A 16,613-nucleotide genomic window follows, 5' to 3' on the forward strand; every position below is an offset into this window, starting at 1 on the left:
AGTAAGAAGCCTCCTTGCTCGGTCTTTTCCATTTAGCTATCTAAATCCTCTCGGGATTTTCTCAGCGCATAAGTGCCCTTCTGTAACCCAATGGTGAGATATTGTTTTTGGAGATAGGCAATAATGTCAGGAGATTTGGCATCGTTTAAGGCAACAAAATTTTCGCAGAAAAAAAAATAAAAACAAAAAACACATCACTGGTCCCTTGAGACCTCGGGAGGCTTCCAGCACCATGTCTACACATGTCCTGAATTATCACCACTGGCAAGTCTCCCTCACAAAGAATTGGGGTTCTCTCAGGAAGGCGATGAACTTGTTTTCTCTGTTATATATGCTCAGGATCGAGGATGGTTACCAAAGACCCACCAAATGGGGGAAACCTTAGAGGGATGATCTATAAGAAGTATGGGGGCGGGGCGGAGAATGGGGTTGACGACCCTGTTTTTGAGGCAGGCTATCACTGTGTCGCTCGGTCAGCCTAGCCTGGCATCCAGCACGTAGTTCAAATTGATTTTGATCTCTCCATCCTCATCTTTCTTCGGCCTCCCCCAGAGCTGAGATGACAGTTGTATGCCATGATACCCAGCTGGGAATAAAAAGATGGTAATGAGAATCAGCGGGAGGAAAGGTGGTGGAGGGAGTAGTCAGAATTATTCTGGAACCCATATGGGTCTCTTGCTATCCCTCAGTTCTTTCTTCAAGCCAGTGCATGCTGTGCCACTCGAGAAGCCACGTGTCTCTCAGGGGGCTTCAGTTCTTTTGGACACCCCGGCATGTGCTTGCATTCTAGACAGTGCTACGCTTCTTCCGAAAGGGACTCTGGCTGCCGCCGGGTTTCAGTTCTGCATACTGCACCTGTGAAAACACGCAGCCGTGAAGCCGGCAGTTGGGTAACCCTAGCTTACCACCAGTGTGTTAATGGCTCCCCAAGGCAAAGGGAGGAAGGGTCAAAGGTAATGAATCATTTTTCTAAACACAAGAACATGGGATGGGGAGAGGCTGGGAGGCCGGAGAAGGCGAATTAATTGCAGGAAGGATTTGAAAAGGCATGCATCATTTCTTGAAACCCAAAATATCAAAAGCAGACATTCCCCCCCCCCCCACTCCTTCCTAATGAGACGTATGGAATTCTACCTGCACTGGCCACAGACAGATGATCTAAGTTTCACACCATGTGCCAATTTTCAACCATAAGGAAGTTTAATGACTGCCCCTCGGGAATGTTTATCTTCGTCTATGACACACAACATACGGAGATTTATTCATTTAAAAATAATACCTAAAATCTCAGCCAATTAGACTTTTATTTTCCAGAAGAGGGGAAAAGGAATGGCAGAAATTGATACAGGGTCCCCAGACTTCTATAAATTTCTCTTTAAAAAGAAATTAATTTCATGTACAATACAATGGCTAAAACATCTGAGGCATTTGGTGAGTCCCCTGTGGCGCAGAATCATGGCACTATTAGAATGCACCCTTCGCGTGGCAGGAAGCCTGTCGTGTCCTCATCTCCCTGCAAATGCTCTTTTTGTTGATTAGCTCTGTAGTCAAGCCAATTCCCAGCTGGAAGATCACTCCCCAGGCTGGTTCTTAACCCTGCATAGACAGTCCTACAAGGGGCTCAATGGAAACTTCTGTTCTTCAAGGATATAGCCGGAAACTCACACTGAGACCCCTGTGATGGTACAGTACCAACAGATTGCTTGGCTGTGTGGCTTCCACGGGCTGGCAGCAGAATGCACTGATGTAAGCTATTGCATTACAGGCCACATGTAGTTACTATTGTTAGCATTTGTGCCAAATTTCTCCCCAAGGACATTATGTCCAATCAGGAGATAGGCCACCATTGGCCAAAAGCAGATAAATGCCAAGGTTTACAAACAAAACAAAACAAAATACTATTCTTTCTAGTGTGACAGTCCCTTAGGGGACAAGACGATGGCATGTAGGTCAAGCTATCATTCATGCAAAGCCGAGCCCAGGTTAACTTTAACTGTATAACCACCATGTTAAAAGAAAACGTATAATCGTCCTCGTAAAATGTATTTCAACAGTTAAGTATATATCGGGAAATGAAAGCCAAAGTAGGGGGGAAAGGGGGAGAGGACAGTGTCACCATCCATTTTAATCTCCAAGAATGTGGAATTAAGAGGGGAAGGAATTCTGAAACCCCAAGACCCCAGGAGCCTGAAATCCACCTGGAGAGGAGGATAGAGGACCAGTTATGTTCAAGGAGAACCCACAATGAAAAGACAAATCAATACTCGCTTTGGGATTCTCTCCGATAATAAGGATTGTGCCTTTGATCACCTTGATTTCATGCCATGGTCTCCCCACCTCCCCATTCAATAACCACTGTCCTCGATTAGAGAAAGAGCTCCCTGCCTTCCTTCTCCTAGATGGATTGCAAGCTAATCTGCAGGACGGCCGAGCAAGCTATTCTTCAGGGCTGCGTTGCCTTTTAAGTCGGGTTATCCACAAAAAATGAGACGCTGTTGGACTAAGTACCCATTACCTGTGAATAATACTTGTGATTGATCTCACATTATTTCCACAATGTGTGTCAGAAAAAAGAGGGGACTTTGCCCTCAGCATCCCCAAGACTTTAAAGGAATGAGGACAGAAAGGGGGAGGCCTGGAAAATAATTGAAGCAAACAAGCAGAAAGAAAAAATAATAATAATCCTCTTGTCCCCATACTTCCCAGAAAACGCTTGCCACCCGGAAGAGGCAGAAAATAACACCCCTCAGGTACAGATCTCACACCATTCCAGTCCTTGAGCTCATCTTATCCTCTTTAGGGAAGCCAGCAATCAGAGTGGGGAGAAACACCAGCCAGCCAGTGGCAACATGGCAGCTCAGTATGAGCTCCAGATTTTTCTTAAGTACCTTTTTCTCAGGCTAATTTTCACCACCATCTCAAGCTGTAGACAGCCAGTGTTTGGATTTGTGTGGCTTGCCATCTCCCTGATCCCTTTGGAGGAGGGGATTCCCCCCCACCCCGGTTCTTTGTTCTCAATTACACAAGCAAAATCCTGTGCCCCTGAAGCACTGAGTTAGCCAGGCCTCAGAGCTAGGGTCCCCGGCTGTAACTATTGACTACATACCTTCTGAACATCTGATGGTACCCTGGAGAGAAAGTCTAGTACCTCGTTATTGTCAATCGAGTAGGGATTACGAAGCTTCTTAGTAAATTTACTTATGCCTGGAAAAAAAAAAGAAAGAAATAGAAGCCACCAAACATGTCTATCTCTAAAGATCTGCCTGATGAGTGGGGGAGCAGCATTCACGAGTAAAAATTAGTGTGAAAACAATGACTAGATTTCAAGTCATGCACATCTCACTGTCATTGGAAATCACTCACAAAGCCTTTTTTTTTCTTCCTTGAAGGAAAGAAGTTGGGGGTGGAGGGGCTGGAGCAGTAGAAGAGGGGCTCTCTCTTCCTCAGCTGTGAAAAACCCCATTACAATCCCAGCAGTATGGCAGCAAGAAACATGCGAAAACTGGGGAGCTTATTGGCTTTTTTGGGGGGGAGGGAAGATGGTTGATTAGCAGTCTCCTCCACAATGAAAACAAACATCTCAGAGGGGAAAAGCCTTCATTAGCCAAAACAAGTCTGGGCTTGGAGAAGGAGGACCAAGAACTGCCCGGCGGGAGGGCGGGAGTTACAGGGTAAGCCTTTTCCTTCTTAAACACAAACTGCAAACTGCAACAATCCCCCCCCCCTCACCACCACCACCTCTCTAATTCCAACTTTTTTTCACAGGATTCCCCCCGCCCCCCAGAACAGAACTTGACATGTTGATTGGACTTTGCTTCAGAAAACTGTGGGAAAAAAAGTTATTATTGGAAAATGATCTGACTGGTTGCTAAGTGTCATTTACGAACCGCAACACCAACGTGTAGGTTTAGCCAGGCCTCCGTGCGCGTGCCAACTGAAGAGAGGACAAGGGTAATTAGAAGGATGGTGCCCACCATTTAAGATGGCAATGTACTGTAGAGCTTCTGTCTTGGATCGTTGGGCCCATTGTGCCCAAGCTTTAACCTGTAGGTGAAACGTCCTCTCAATCACGCCTGAGCAGCTATCTTGCTCCTCAGAGCTGTGTGCCTGCTATCCGGAGTTCATGAGCCAGAGTCCTTTTATTATTATTTTTTTAACCAAATGTCAACTTTTCTATGTTGAGTTTTAGAAGCAGAAAGATTAGGTGGCCTTCGGAAGTTTTGCCACGAGGTACTTGTTTAACAAGGATCATATCCGAAGTCCTGTCAATTCCAACCACGCTGAATGAATTCTTCACTTGGTTGTGCTCTGAGGGGCTCCTACTCAGGAGTTCAAGTTCAACAGTTCCCAACACACACACACACACACACACACACACACACACGGTTTGATGTTTCCCTTTGTTCAATAAATATGACTTTGCTTTCATCTAAACACTAGACTTCCTGCATGGCATTATACCTGACACAATGCCAGTCCCCGGGGCCTTTTCTTTTGGGGGGTCAGATTTACATCTGCTTTGCAAATGGGGGGCAGCCATTGTTCATGGGTAAATGGTGGCCAGGGAAGAGTTCTCAACAAATGATCCTCTTTCCGACAAGTCAAAGCTGCACCCTGCCTTTCTCTCCTCTACCCCCACTTCCAAGCTTCATATTTCTGACTAACCCCCCACCCCACCCCAGCGTTCCTTTTAAACCAAAGTACTCTCACTGTGTTATTCTAAAGACATTTAATTGTAGCATGGGCTTTTTGGCAAAAGAAAACAGACAAGGCAGAATGATGAAGGGAAACAAAGACGTATTGAGAAAAGATATATCTCCCATTGTTAATTATATATAGTGTGTGCATCTGGAGCCTTTACAATGAACAGCAAGGCAGGGATAATATCACAGCCGATCAAAACACTGCATTCTTAGTCACTGAGAAGATTATAAACCTGCACAGTAGCTCAAATGCACCAATAAAAGCAGAAGAAGTCCACAATGGCACTGGAACTGTCTACATTTGGGGGAAAAATAAACTTTGAATAAAAATTACAAGGCATTCAGATTGCATGCTTCAAAAGCACACCTTATTTTTTTAAGTTCTCTCAATCATGACTATTCTAGTGATTCTACCATATTATCTGTTATGGGAGATCAAGTGTGAGCAGGAGATTATAGGCTTCTTGGTTAATGTAAAGAGGAATGGGACAATGCAACGAAGATTATGGTTCAGTAAAACCTGAGCCCCAGTTCGAGCTTTACAATGGATTAGCTGTGTGGTTTCAGGCAAATTACTTAACCCTCCTCTGTCTCTTGATATCTCACCAATGAAAATCTTTTTCTATATAAAACTATTTTATTGTCATTGAAGAGGGGTTACGTCCAGAGGGGTTATCATTATACAAGTCAAATAAAGAATACCTTCCTTTCTGAACGTCACCCTTTCCCTCCCATCCCCACCCACAAGTTGCATAGTTCATTTTCCACACAGTGTCTACCAGTACAAATGAAATCTTTATAATAAAATTGCTGCCCTATGTCATTTCCAGGGTGGATAAAATGCCATTGGATCCTATGGGCAAGGGTATTCTATAATCTGTAATCTTCAAACCTGCCGTGACACACAAGGATGAAGGCTGTTTGCACTGTTAGATATGCAATCACACACAAGCCAGCAACGTTGTAGACATTAGTATGTCCACAGGCATTTTTGTTGTTTTTTGCTTCTTCTTCTTGTTTTTACAGCCAAGAAGAAAAATGCAAGGGATAAGATTTGGGAGGAAAAAAAGATAAAAAAGAGAACAATCATAAATGGCCCCAGATCATAGATTAAATGATCAATGAGAAAGACTGGAACCCTCTCAGAGGAAAAAAACAATCACTTCATTATCAGGTACTTACAAGGGTAAGGGGCAAGGATCCCTGAGTGTGTAACTCTGGTGGGACAGAAGAGCCTCGTGTATTCATTGTAAAACCCTGAATGTTTTTGCTACATCCAGAGATTATGTTATCAACTGGAGATTCAAAGGTAAATGAGTTGTGGATCCTACATTTTAGCTTAGGGAATTTATACCTGCCTTACTTAGCAAACTGAAATCGCAGTGGTAATCTGAGCTTGTATGAGGAGAAGGGGAAAATCTCCAAAGAAAAAGAAAGCATGTATCGAAATGTTTTTAATTTTTTTCTAAATAATGCTTCCTTTCATGTTTTAATTATAGACATCATTTTTAATAGTATATTTTATTTTTTAATCATGTGTTAAATTTTCTTTAAGTAAATATACAAAGGACTTGCCATTTAGCAAAGCAGTTTATAAAGATAATATATCTCGGAGCCAGGAGTTTGGCCTAGTGGTAGAGTGCTTGCCTAGCATGCACAAAGACCTGGGTTCGATTCCTCAGTACCATATACGTAGAAAAAAAAAAGCCAGAAGTAGTGTTGAGACTCAAGTGGTAGAGCTCTAGCCTTGAGAAAGCCCAAGGACAATGCTTAGGCCCTGAGCTCAAGCCCAGGACTGGCAAAAAAATGAAATAAAATAATAATATATCTCAAGGAACCATATATATATATATATATATATATATATATATATATATATATATCTCCTGGAAGTAAGGCTTTCAAATAAGTCTCTAAATTCCAGAAGATGTTTCCTAAGGAAATTTTCAGATAACTTTTTTTAATACCTACTTGACAGTTAAAAAAAGAATCAGCCTCTCACACAAGAGACGTGGTATTTTCAACAATATTTTTATCTATACACAGCATAAGCTTTTAGCCTACAGATCCATTCAATGAAATTATTTTTCAAGTACTTACTACTGCTCTGTCTTGTCTACGTCTACCTACACTGGGAATTGCAGTGCTGAAGAGGAAACTGTCTTAGCTTCTCAAACCTTACAGTGATCTCCTTGTTGAGACTAGGAATTTCTCAGAGCTGTAGTAAGATTAAGCCATTCTCATGTGCATATGTGAAATTATTACAATAATCGTTATAAAATAGTATTGATATAATAGTATATAACATACTGTATAGTATACAATGCACATAATATATACAATTATTCATTCGTTTGGGGATTTGAACTCAGGTCTTCAGGTGTACTTGGCTTGTGCTCTACATTTGAGACGTGACTGCAGTCTGGCTTTCCGTTATTTTGGAGGTGGAGTCTAATGAACTGTTTTGCCTGGGTTGACCGTGAACTGTGATCCCACAGATCTCAGCCTCCTGAGTCATTAGGGTTATACCCATTAGCCGCAGCAAGTAATTCTGCTATTTACAGTATTAGGATTTATAAACGGGGGTGGACATTTGATGGAAGGATTAGGTCATGAGCTCTGGATACAGGAAAAGCAGCTCCAAAGAACTGCATAGAAGAAGAGTGATTGGGAAGAAGCCCCTTCTATACAAGAAACCTTGGGCCGAGCATGTTCTGAGCATGCCCAGAGACTAAGGAAGAGATGCCAAGAACAGTAGAGTATATTGCCATTGTGGGATCCAACAGAAAATTTCAAAATGCATCTCAAGGCCACCCCTCACCTATGTGGACTCCCTAGATGTCTTTACTTGAGAAGCTGTCCGAAAGTTGAGAGGATAGAAACCATAACAGCCACAGATAACGGCTGCATCAGCTTCTCCAACCAACAGGTCAGACACTTCACGGTGCCTGAACCGGCAGAATCACAGAACTCGCTGCTATTTGGTCCCACAGAAAGCTTCTTCCGTTCCCTCCCTTCCCCATTCTGTTAGTACTGGGGTTTGAACTCACAAACCTTGCATTCATTAGCTCGACAAGGACCCTACCTATTATTCCAGTCATGCTTTCAGCTTGGTGTTCACTTTACTTATAAGCAACTAAACTTTATGTGGAGACACCATTTCCCCCTGGCAGTTAATGGCTTCCTTTCTAATTTCAAGCACTGCTTGGGGAGTCACCAAACGTCCCCTCTCTCGTCCATTGCTTCTGAATGTGGGTATGGTGTTAGTTAGCTATTATTTCCTGCAGAAGAGACCCAGTAATACGAGCAACCTGGCGGGCAACTAAATCTACTTTTACAGCATACACAGGGGCAAGATGCAGGTGTGTGCTTGCTGTGCGAGCCGCAGTGTTTCTGGAAAGTTACCGGGCCAGGGCAATGTATTATTCCAGAGGATTTATGATGGGGAAAATCTGGAGGGAAACGGCATGTGCAACTGCACTTTTTATGTGATCACAGTGATGCAAGGGGACCGTAAATATCTATACAGATCTTTCACACAGTTGGGCTTTTCAGGGAGGTCCTGGAAGCCTTTCTTCCCTTCATCTCGTGTCTAATTGCCAACGAGAGCACATTTAAAAGTTTATAGTGGTACTTTAAAAATGAGTAATTGATGCTTACCCAGAATTGCCTGCTAGCAAGAAGACCACGTCAAACTTACCCCAGAGTAAAACGATGTAGCGCAGAGGAACGAAATACAAGGTGACAGTAACGATGACCAGGATCAAGCAGGCCAGCAACGAGAGGAAAGGGACCGTCCAGTTAAAGGTGCTGTGAACAAACCACATCCATGTCATTTCCCGGATGCTCAACACTTCCCATCCCCCTGGCAAAGATATTCTGCATGGGTGGCAAAACAAGGTCTAGTGGTAAAGACTTCTTAAAGCAATGGAACCATGTGTCATATCCAGGACATGGTAATCGATGCCTGCCGTGACCTTGGTACTAGGTAAAGTTGCCAACCAAAGTTGTGCTGCCGATGTAGATTGAAAAGTTTCAAAAGCTATTAAGACAAAGCATAAAAGAGGACCTTCACACAATGACCCTGCTTAAAAATCAATCCTCTCTGGCAAAACTAGCAAATCAGAATATACTCCCCAGAATAAAACCTAAGAAATATGATTTCCCAATTATATTACACACACACACACACACACACACACACACACACACACACACACCACTATGAATAAGAACCAGCAGAAAAAATAGACAGGAAGTTCCAAAATAAGAAGATTTCAGGTATTAAGAACTAACTTAAAATGGCATGAGTGATACAAATGGCGAGGGAAAGGTAAGATTATAACTAAGAAAGAGGTAACAAAAAGACAAGAAGATTTGAATGCTGACAGAGGACAATATTCCGACATCCAATTAAGGAATGAAACATCTTAATGCTGTAGAAATGAGTACAGTGTAAGATCATCCATGGCAAATACTCAGAAAACACATACATGAAAGACACCAGACAGGTTAAGGGTCCAGGAACAGAGATGAAGATTCCTACACTCGGGAAGAAGTGAAGTCAGCAGTTGACAGGAGACTTTGGGAAATCCTGATACTAAATGACAACTGAATGAGTAGCACAAGAGTGTTTCAATTCCTAGCTATCAGAAGAAAATCACACACTTAAAAATCAAATGACAGGCAGGGAGTACTGGTGACTCAGACCAGTAATCCTAGCTACTCAGGAGGCTGAGATCTGAGGATCACAGTTCCAGCCTGGACAAGAAAAGTCTCTAAGACGCTTATCTCCAATAAACCACTCAGAAAAAAAGCTGGAAGTGGAGCTGTGGCTAAAGTGGTAGGGCACTAGCCTTGAGCACAAAAGGCTCTGGGACAGCACCCAGGCCCTGAGTTCCAGCTTCAGGATTGGCTAAATAAATAAATAAACCGACTGACAGAAATGTAGAATTTGTTCTGCCCAGAATGTGGAAGGGTGAACAGAAAGGACAAAGAAGGGGTGTGTATGGCTACAATAGTTTATATCCATGGGAAAAAATGAAGCAGGGAACCTAGCTGAGATTGGTTTGGAAATGGAAAGTGGGTGAAGGAGAGTGACAGAACTGCTGAGTCTGACCAAAGGTGTACTGGGTGTATAGATGGACCTGTCAAAATGAAATCCCCTGGAACTAACTGATGATAAGAGGAGGCAGAAAAATGGTGTAAACTTAATTTCTATCTACCCACTACTATATCTAAATAGATATTAGTAACCCCATTAAATCTGAAGATGCATGCGAATAGGAAGAGGGTACTTGTTAGATAAGGAGAGACATCTGAAACAAAAACAATTCTAGAGAAGAGGGCTATATCATGAAAAATAAATTGGCATGACCCTATGATAAGCCAGTAGGACAGGTGAAATTTCAGTATTATTAAATAGGCTACCTCACATGGGTTAAAAAACCAATTCACCAGAAGAAGAGTTTTAACAAACTAAGAAGTCATAACTTAGCTTTAAATATATAGAAAACAAAAACTACCCCACCTGCTGGGATAGAGAAATTCACAGCAACAGGTTTTTAACAAGTCTCACTGAGAAGAATGAGCCAATCAAAATGCAAAGCTAGTGCAAATATGAATGCTAGAAACACAATCAACAGACCCTGTCAAAGAAAGATACACAAATATACATGTGTCTGCACCAGTAATACATCCAATACTTTACTTGCCAACATCGGGGGAGAATTTACGAAAGTGGGCCACTGGTGGGTCAATATTTTTGAACATAAAAAAATTCTGTGAAAAACACAAAAAGTAGAAAACAAGACATACAAAAACCTCCAAAGTGACAGGAAAACAAATAATATATTTTGGGGCCAAGAAAGAAATAAAAATAGGAATCAGAAAATAACTTTAAACTAAATGAATGAATATAAAATTATTATGAGCCAAATTCTTGGCAAAGAGTCAAATCTTTCCCATCTTCAAAACTACATATATATATATATATATATTACATACATATAGAGAAGAAAATTTCAGAGACTAATCAATTTTCCTGAAATGGAAGCCCACACATTTTAAGAAGGCCTGATTTAAGGAGTCATGAAAAAAAAATAAAAACAGAGAAAAAATAAATATTCAGAGTTACCCCTTCATTCATCCAACCAGATGGGCTCACCAAAGGGTAAAGAAAGAAATGATTAGCAAAAATGATCATTCACACATCCCAAAGCAGTAGTCACAGTCAGGGAAAGGTCTGTCCCCCTCCTCCACCTGTCTGTCCCCATCGTTTTCACGATTGGGCCAATGTGATGCTTAATTTCCTCGTTTCCTAGGCTGGAGTAAATGGAATCTCCTGACTTCCTCCCACAGATACAAAGAGATAGACAGACAGACAGATAGGAGGGTGGGCGGGTGGGTAGATGGATGCATGGATGGATGGGTGGACCCACCCCCGTGTATTTTTCCTTTTATAATATTGTCCCTGCTGGTGCTTTCATTCACAGTTCTCACACAAGGTTGTGAATATTCTCCTTACACCTGGGCCCTGGGCCCTAGACTCCTCTTTGATCTTTCTGTCTTCATTGTTGTTCTTTCTAACACATTATTCTCAGATGGAACCAAATGCATCATCTCATCCCCGCTCTGCTCTTGACATGCTTGCACCTGCTTCCTCATCTCCGTGGCTTGGGCATTCTCTCCTTCCCCTCCTGGTCAGAGCAGGTTGGCCTCACTCCACTTGATGTGATTTCTAATCTGAACTCTGGAACACATGGCAGAATGATTTTTCCCTATTCTCCTAGATTTATGGTAATCTCATTATCTCCTACTTGGAGATTTCTGTAACCACTCAAGGAATCCAGGGCTGGAGCCATTACTCCATCAGGCCAGAACATACACGCCATTTCACTGCAATACACTGATTAAATATGTCAGACATATGTTTGAGATCCATATAACGTTCAAGGAGGGGAGGGAATTTAAAATAAAAGAAGACATCATTTATTCCATGTCAATATAGTACCACTAGAGCTTTCCTCATTGGTAGTAACGAAACTTGCTCAAAGGGTTTTATGTAAGGCTATTTGTTTAGTTGCCAAAACTGGGGTAAAAGTTTTCCTGGTTCTTACAATAGAATTCCAACAGAATGACACATGACATCCCACTCCAATGTGCAGCAGGGGCTTAAGGTCATTGCAATCATGAATGGCCAAAGACTTCCTAGGAGTTGAGACTCGTGAGCCTTCCTGGGGCAGCTGTTCACAACAGTGCCCTCTGTTCACGGGCAGAGAGCACAGCTCAGACATGGCTGCCACAGCTGTGCCCCGCACAGCTGCCCCTCACAAGGCACTCTTACGCTGGGAGCCTCTTTCAATCGCGCTGCCCTCTCCTCTCCTCAGACCCATTTCCTTTAACACCACCAACCACACAACGGGCACATTTGTGTTTCAGAGATGATCAGAGGATCTTCCTTCCTGGGGTTTGTGCCCCACTCCACATCCTCCTCGTACCCTTCTTCCTCCTTTGATGAGGTGGCTTTTCCTTCCACTCAAGACGGAGTGACAGATAGCAACTCCAGACACAGCCATTTCCAATCTCTATGCCAGGGGTATGTGCGGTCCCCTCCCTTTCGCTGTGTCGGGCGCACAGTCTCGGGCTCTGAGTCAGTACAAAGGCCTCCCATTTCCTGCAGTCCCACTCACCCCTTCATCGCTGCAGGTGGTGGACCAAGGCCCAGACCCCCATGACACAACGAGTTGTGTCCCCTCCTCGGGCCGTCCAGAGAAAGAGCTCACACCCCGCCGTGTATTGCAGTGTGGGATTCAGATGAGAAGGGCTTTCTGAGGGCACCCTTGAGGGAGAGGGTTACCTATTTATTTTCACATCCCAGAATCTATCACCCAAACCAGGGCATGACCGAGACTGAAGGAGGATGCTATGACTAGCTACCCGAGACAGGTCATGTAAACTGAGCCATATGGTCACCCCAGTTCTGAGGGGACACCCAACCGTGAATCTGACAAGCCCTAAGAACAAGCCAGCCCACATCAAAGCAGGCTGGTAAGACACTCCTGCTTCTGTTTGCCTTGCAAATTCTCTGGCCTCATTTTCCCCTCCCCACCCCCACCCCTGCTCTACTTTCCACAGACCAACACGCACAAATGACTTACTTTTTAATTCTTTCTCCAAAAGATGCTACTTCCTCCAAGATGTTCTGAACAGTGGAGACAATATCCTGGACCATATAGAGTCTCTCAATGAACCCCTTTTTCTCCGATTCCTGGGGAGACAGAAGCAAGATTTAACTCGATCGATGCCTCTCCAGAACTCAGGTGACAATGTCATAACTGGACCAACAGAGTCAGGTCATCTGTATCATAACTTATCGATGTACTTATTGTCACCAGTTGCCTAGGTTGCTTCCTCAGTTATCAGGAGGTGACGGGTCGAGACCCCTACAACTCGGGGCCTTCACTTCTCTGCGTGAGTGGTCTGCATCTCCCCATACAGAATTCTGTAGCGTCTAAGCCAAGCCTGAAATATTTCTTCTGCTTCTTCTCAAGGTCATCTCAAGAGCACTGGAGCCCTCTCACACTGAGGCAGAAACGATTATAAGCTCATCTTCCTCCACGTGTAACTCTTCCTTGGTAATGAAATTTTGCTAAGAGCATTCCCCTTTGATTTGTATACAAGACTTTAAATATTTGTACCATGGTACATAATCATTCGAGAGTAGGGACTAGATAATTTCATCACTTCTGCCTCTTTCTGGGTTATGGCTGCTCATGTTCAAGCCTCAACTCCAGGTATTTTCTTTCTTATAGAGGATTTTACTTGGGTTAGACTTGCAGGAGGCTAATAAGCAAATGCTTCTAAATTGAAGCAGAGATTCCTCTCATATTCCCAGTGCACCAAGAGGGACAAAATCATCACATTCATCTTACATTTTTCGCTTCATGAAACTGGAGTCATAAAATGCAACACTAGCCACTGCCCGGTGGAGACTCAGGAACAGCACAAATTTGGTGGCGATATTAAAAAAAGCACTAATTTTTCTTCTTCTATCTGTCATTGTTTATGAGGCTACTGGTAAAACAGACCAAAACCAAAGGTTGGACTACAATGTAGCACTATTTCCTTTTCCTCTTAAATATGGGGGACTACGATGATTACAGGGACTTCTTGCTAACTAATTTATTCTCTTATTTAGCAATTCATTCTCTACTTCTTTCGCCTCTATTTAATATAGAAAGAAAAAGGTTGAGCTCATGGCTTCTTCTTGCAATATCAAACCTGCAAGACACTTGTAACTTTTTATCCTCGTTTTCAATTCTTCATTGTTCACCCCTCCTTTCCCATAATTCTCTTAAGCAGTTTGCATTAAAAATTAGATATGCAGCCAGATTGGCTTCATTTGTGCTCAACCAACTGCTGACATCTATTCATGAACACAATGGTGAAAACCCATCTCTGTCTCCTCCATAAGTGCCTGGGTTAGAAAAGGCACATTTGAAAAGCCACTAGGGAATTTGACCCAAAGGGCAAAAGTGGTTTCCTCTTTTCTATAGCAACTCATTTAGGTCAAAACGATTTCTTGGAAAATACCTCCAATTTCCATGTGGTTCAACTTAATAAAAAACTTCCTATTTGCTTGATTTTTTTGCCTATGAAACACCAAATATTAAAATTCTGGTTGCAAAGAGAAAATCGGCAAATTAGTATACTAGACCAATAAATTATTTCCACAAAGCCCTTTTTGTTTTGAAAGAATTCATTGCTTTAATTTGAATATTTGGAATCCAAAGGCTACGCTCAAAGGGCCATGTTATAATCTAATGTTAAAAAAAAATAATTGTCATCCAGTTGGGTTTACTTTTAAGGAATCAAATACATGTAATTTTTGTCTAAAACATGACAACTTGGTTTTATTTTATTAGTGGAGCTTATTGTTACTCCGTTTCATTTTCACATATATTACTTTAAAGCAAAACAGAAATCTAAATTGTGCTCATTAAAACGATAAATTGCTCGTGATCACATGACTACGTTCCATGCCACACAGTGACATTTTAGTTGGCTCTGTCTCGAATCCCATGCCAGGATTATTTAAGAATGTAATTTTTAGTGTCACCTTTTCACTTCTAATATTTCACAGAATTGTTCTTAATCATCTTCAGTGCTACTCGGTCATTAAATCAACACCTTCGTTGACTCCACTGTAGATCATAATTAAGAAATACTGCTCAAACCAGGCGCCAGTGGCTCATGCCTGTAATTTTACCTACTTGGAAAATCCCTACACTGAGACAGGAGAGAAAGAACTGTGTATCTGAGAATATGCGCATTCACAGTAAGGATTCAGAGTGTCATCAGTTCTGTTCTCTGAAACACCTCGACGCCCTTGGACTACGTTCGTGTGTGGTTTGCAAAGCATGGTAGCATCTGCCTCAGAAAAAGATGCTATCTTCCACTCATGGGTCAAAATAAGTGATCTCCTGGCTTTGAAGTTGCATGAGATCACTTGTAAGGGCTATCACATAGCCCAAGAGACTCAGTGACATACAAAGTAAAGAGGTTTATTTGGATGATGGTTCAGATAATTGAGGACCAGGGATTGGGATTGAAAGAGCATACCACCAGCTATTGCAGATCCTCTGGATGTGTTCCAGGATGGCAGAGAAATGGGAGAAGAACCAGCCTGGCACCGCAGGGACCAAGAATGTGGCATGCCCTTGCTTTGTAACAACCAGTCTAGTAAGCACTCATTCCACAAAGCTACTCACTTCCCATAGTTTACCATGATCTAACAGTTTTCCATGAACCACCCTCACCCTCCTCATGAAAGTTCTGCCACCTGAACATTGTCACACTGGGAGCAAGTTCCCAGGACCCAAATCCTCAGGGGACATCCCCAAACAGATCCTACCCATCGCTGCGGGTATAGAAAAACTTTTACCATCTCTTGAGTCCCAGTTGCAATACCTAGAAAGTGTGGATCCTAATTCTTGCCCTGAGTGGCATATGTTGTGAATAAAAAAGACATAGCATATACCATATTCATTCAGGCATTTCCTAAACGTAAGTGCTTCCCCCTTCAAGAGGGCAAAAAAGGAGAAAAAAAAAAGGAAGAGGGTTCTCCTGCCTTTTGTCTGGTGCAAAGAATAATGGGTTTAATTTAAGTCTCCAAAGAAATGATCTTCAGGACAAGTCTACTCCTGTTGCCTTGAGTTGTAGGAAAAATCGTTTGGTTGCACCACGCTGCTTTTATTTACACATCTCAGATTGAACCAGGGGATGTGGTAGCAACACAGTTTAGCAAACACAACAATACATCTGCCACCACCACCGCAAAGGGCAAGGAAAAGAATGATGCATGGAGAAAGTTGCCCTGTCTTTGTATTTTCCTTTTCTTGCAGAGGCTCATGATTTACATGTTGGTAACCAAACAGAAGAGATGGTCACCAATCAGGTTGAACAAGTGGACTTTGGGACAGTGATTAAATATCATTTCCACCAGGATGTTTCCTCCCATTGGGAAAATAAAAGGGATTTCACTTGTCATTCAAAAACCTGAAGAAGTCCAGAAATCAAATCTGATAAGATTCTTTGTTGTTGTTGTTTGTTTGTTTTTGTTTTTTTAACAGAAAAAGGGGAGGCACTGACTGCAAAAGAACAACAGCAACTACAAAGAACTCTAAATTTGTAACTCAAATCAGATACAGAGGAATGCATGGTAGATCACCTGCTTCTAAATCTTCTCCTTTGCTAGGACATCAAAAGGATCAAGTTGGTTTGGCTAAGTTTTATAAACAGCTGAACTAAATAAAGCACCTAAGGCGTGACCTAGCTGCTGTTCACTAAAAAAAACGCCAAACACCATAAAGAATAAATGAGAAGGCCAAGCTTTTCCTTTTGCAAAGC

At 42.3% G+C, this 16,613-nt stretch overlaps 1 protein-coding gene across 1 annotated transcript in view; it reads right to left on the reverse strand.

Moving 5' to 3' along the window:
• Nucleotides 1-405: 405 nt before the first annotated feature.
• The window catches only part of Mctp2 (multiple C2 and transmembrane domain containing 2), a 112,099-nt gene continuing 95,891 nt past the window's right edge, over nucleotides 406-16,613 (reverse strand). Inside the window, exons 20-23 of the mRNA XM_090321719.1 lie at nucleotides 12,863-12,972; nucleotides 8,404-8,513; nucleotides 3,107-3,204; nucleotides 406-855 (exon numbers count right to left, since the gene is read on the reverse strand). Coding sequence (XP_090177845.1) covers nucleotides 787-855; nucleotides 3,107-3,204; nucleotides 8,404-8,513; nucleotides 12,863-12,972 — 387 coding nt within the window. The 3' untranslated portion in view covers nucleotides 406-786. The remainder of the gene's footprint in view (nucleotides 856-3,106; nucleotides 3,205-8,403; nucleotides 8,514-12,862; nucleotides 12,973-16,613) is intronic.

Source organism: Megascapheus bottae, chromosome 30 (assembly GCF_031878675.1).
Source record: "Megascapheus bottae isolate mThoBot1 chromosome 30, mThoBot2.hap1, whole genome shotgun sequence".
NCBI lineage: Eukaryota > Metazoa > Chordata > Mammalia > Rodentia > Geomyidae > Megascapheus > Megascapheus bottae.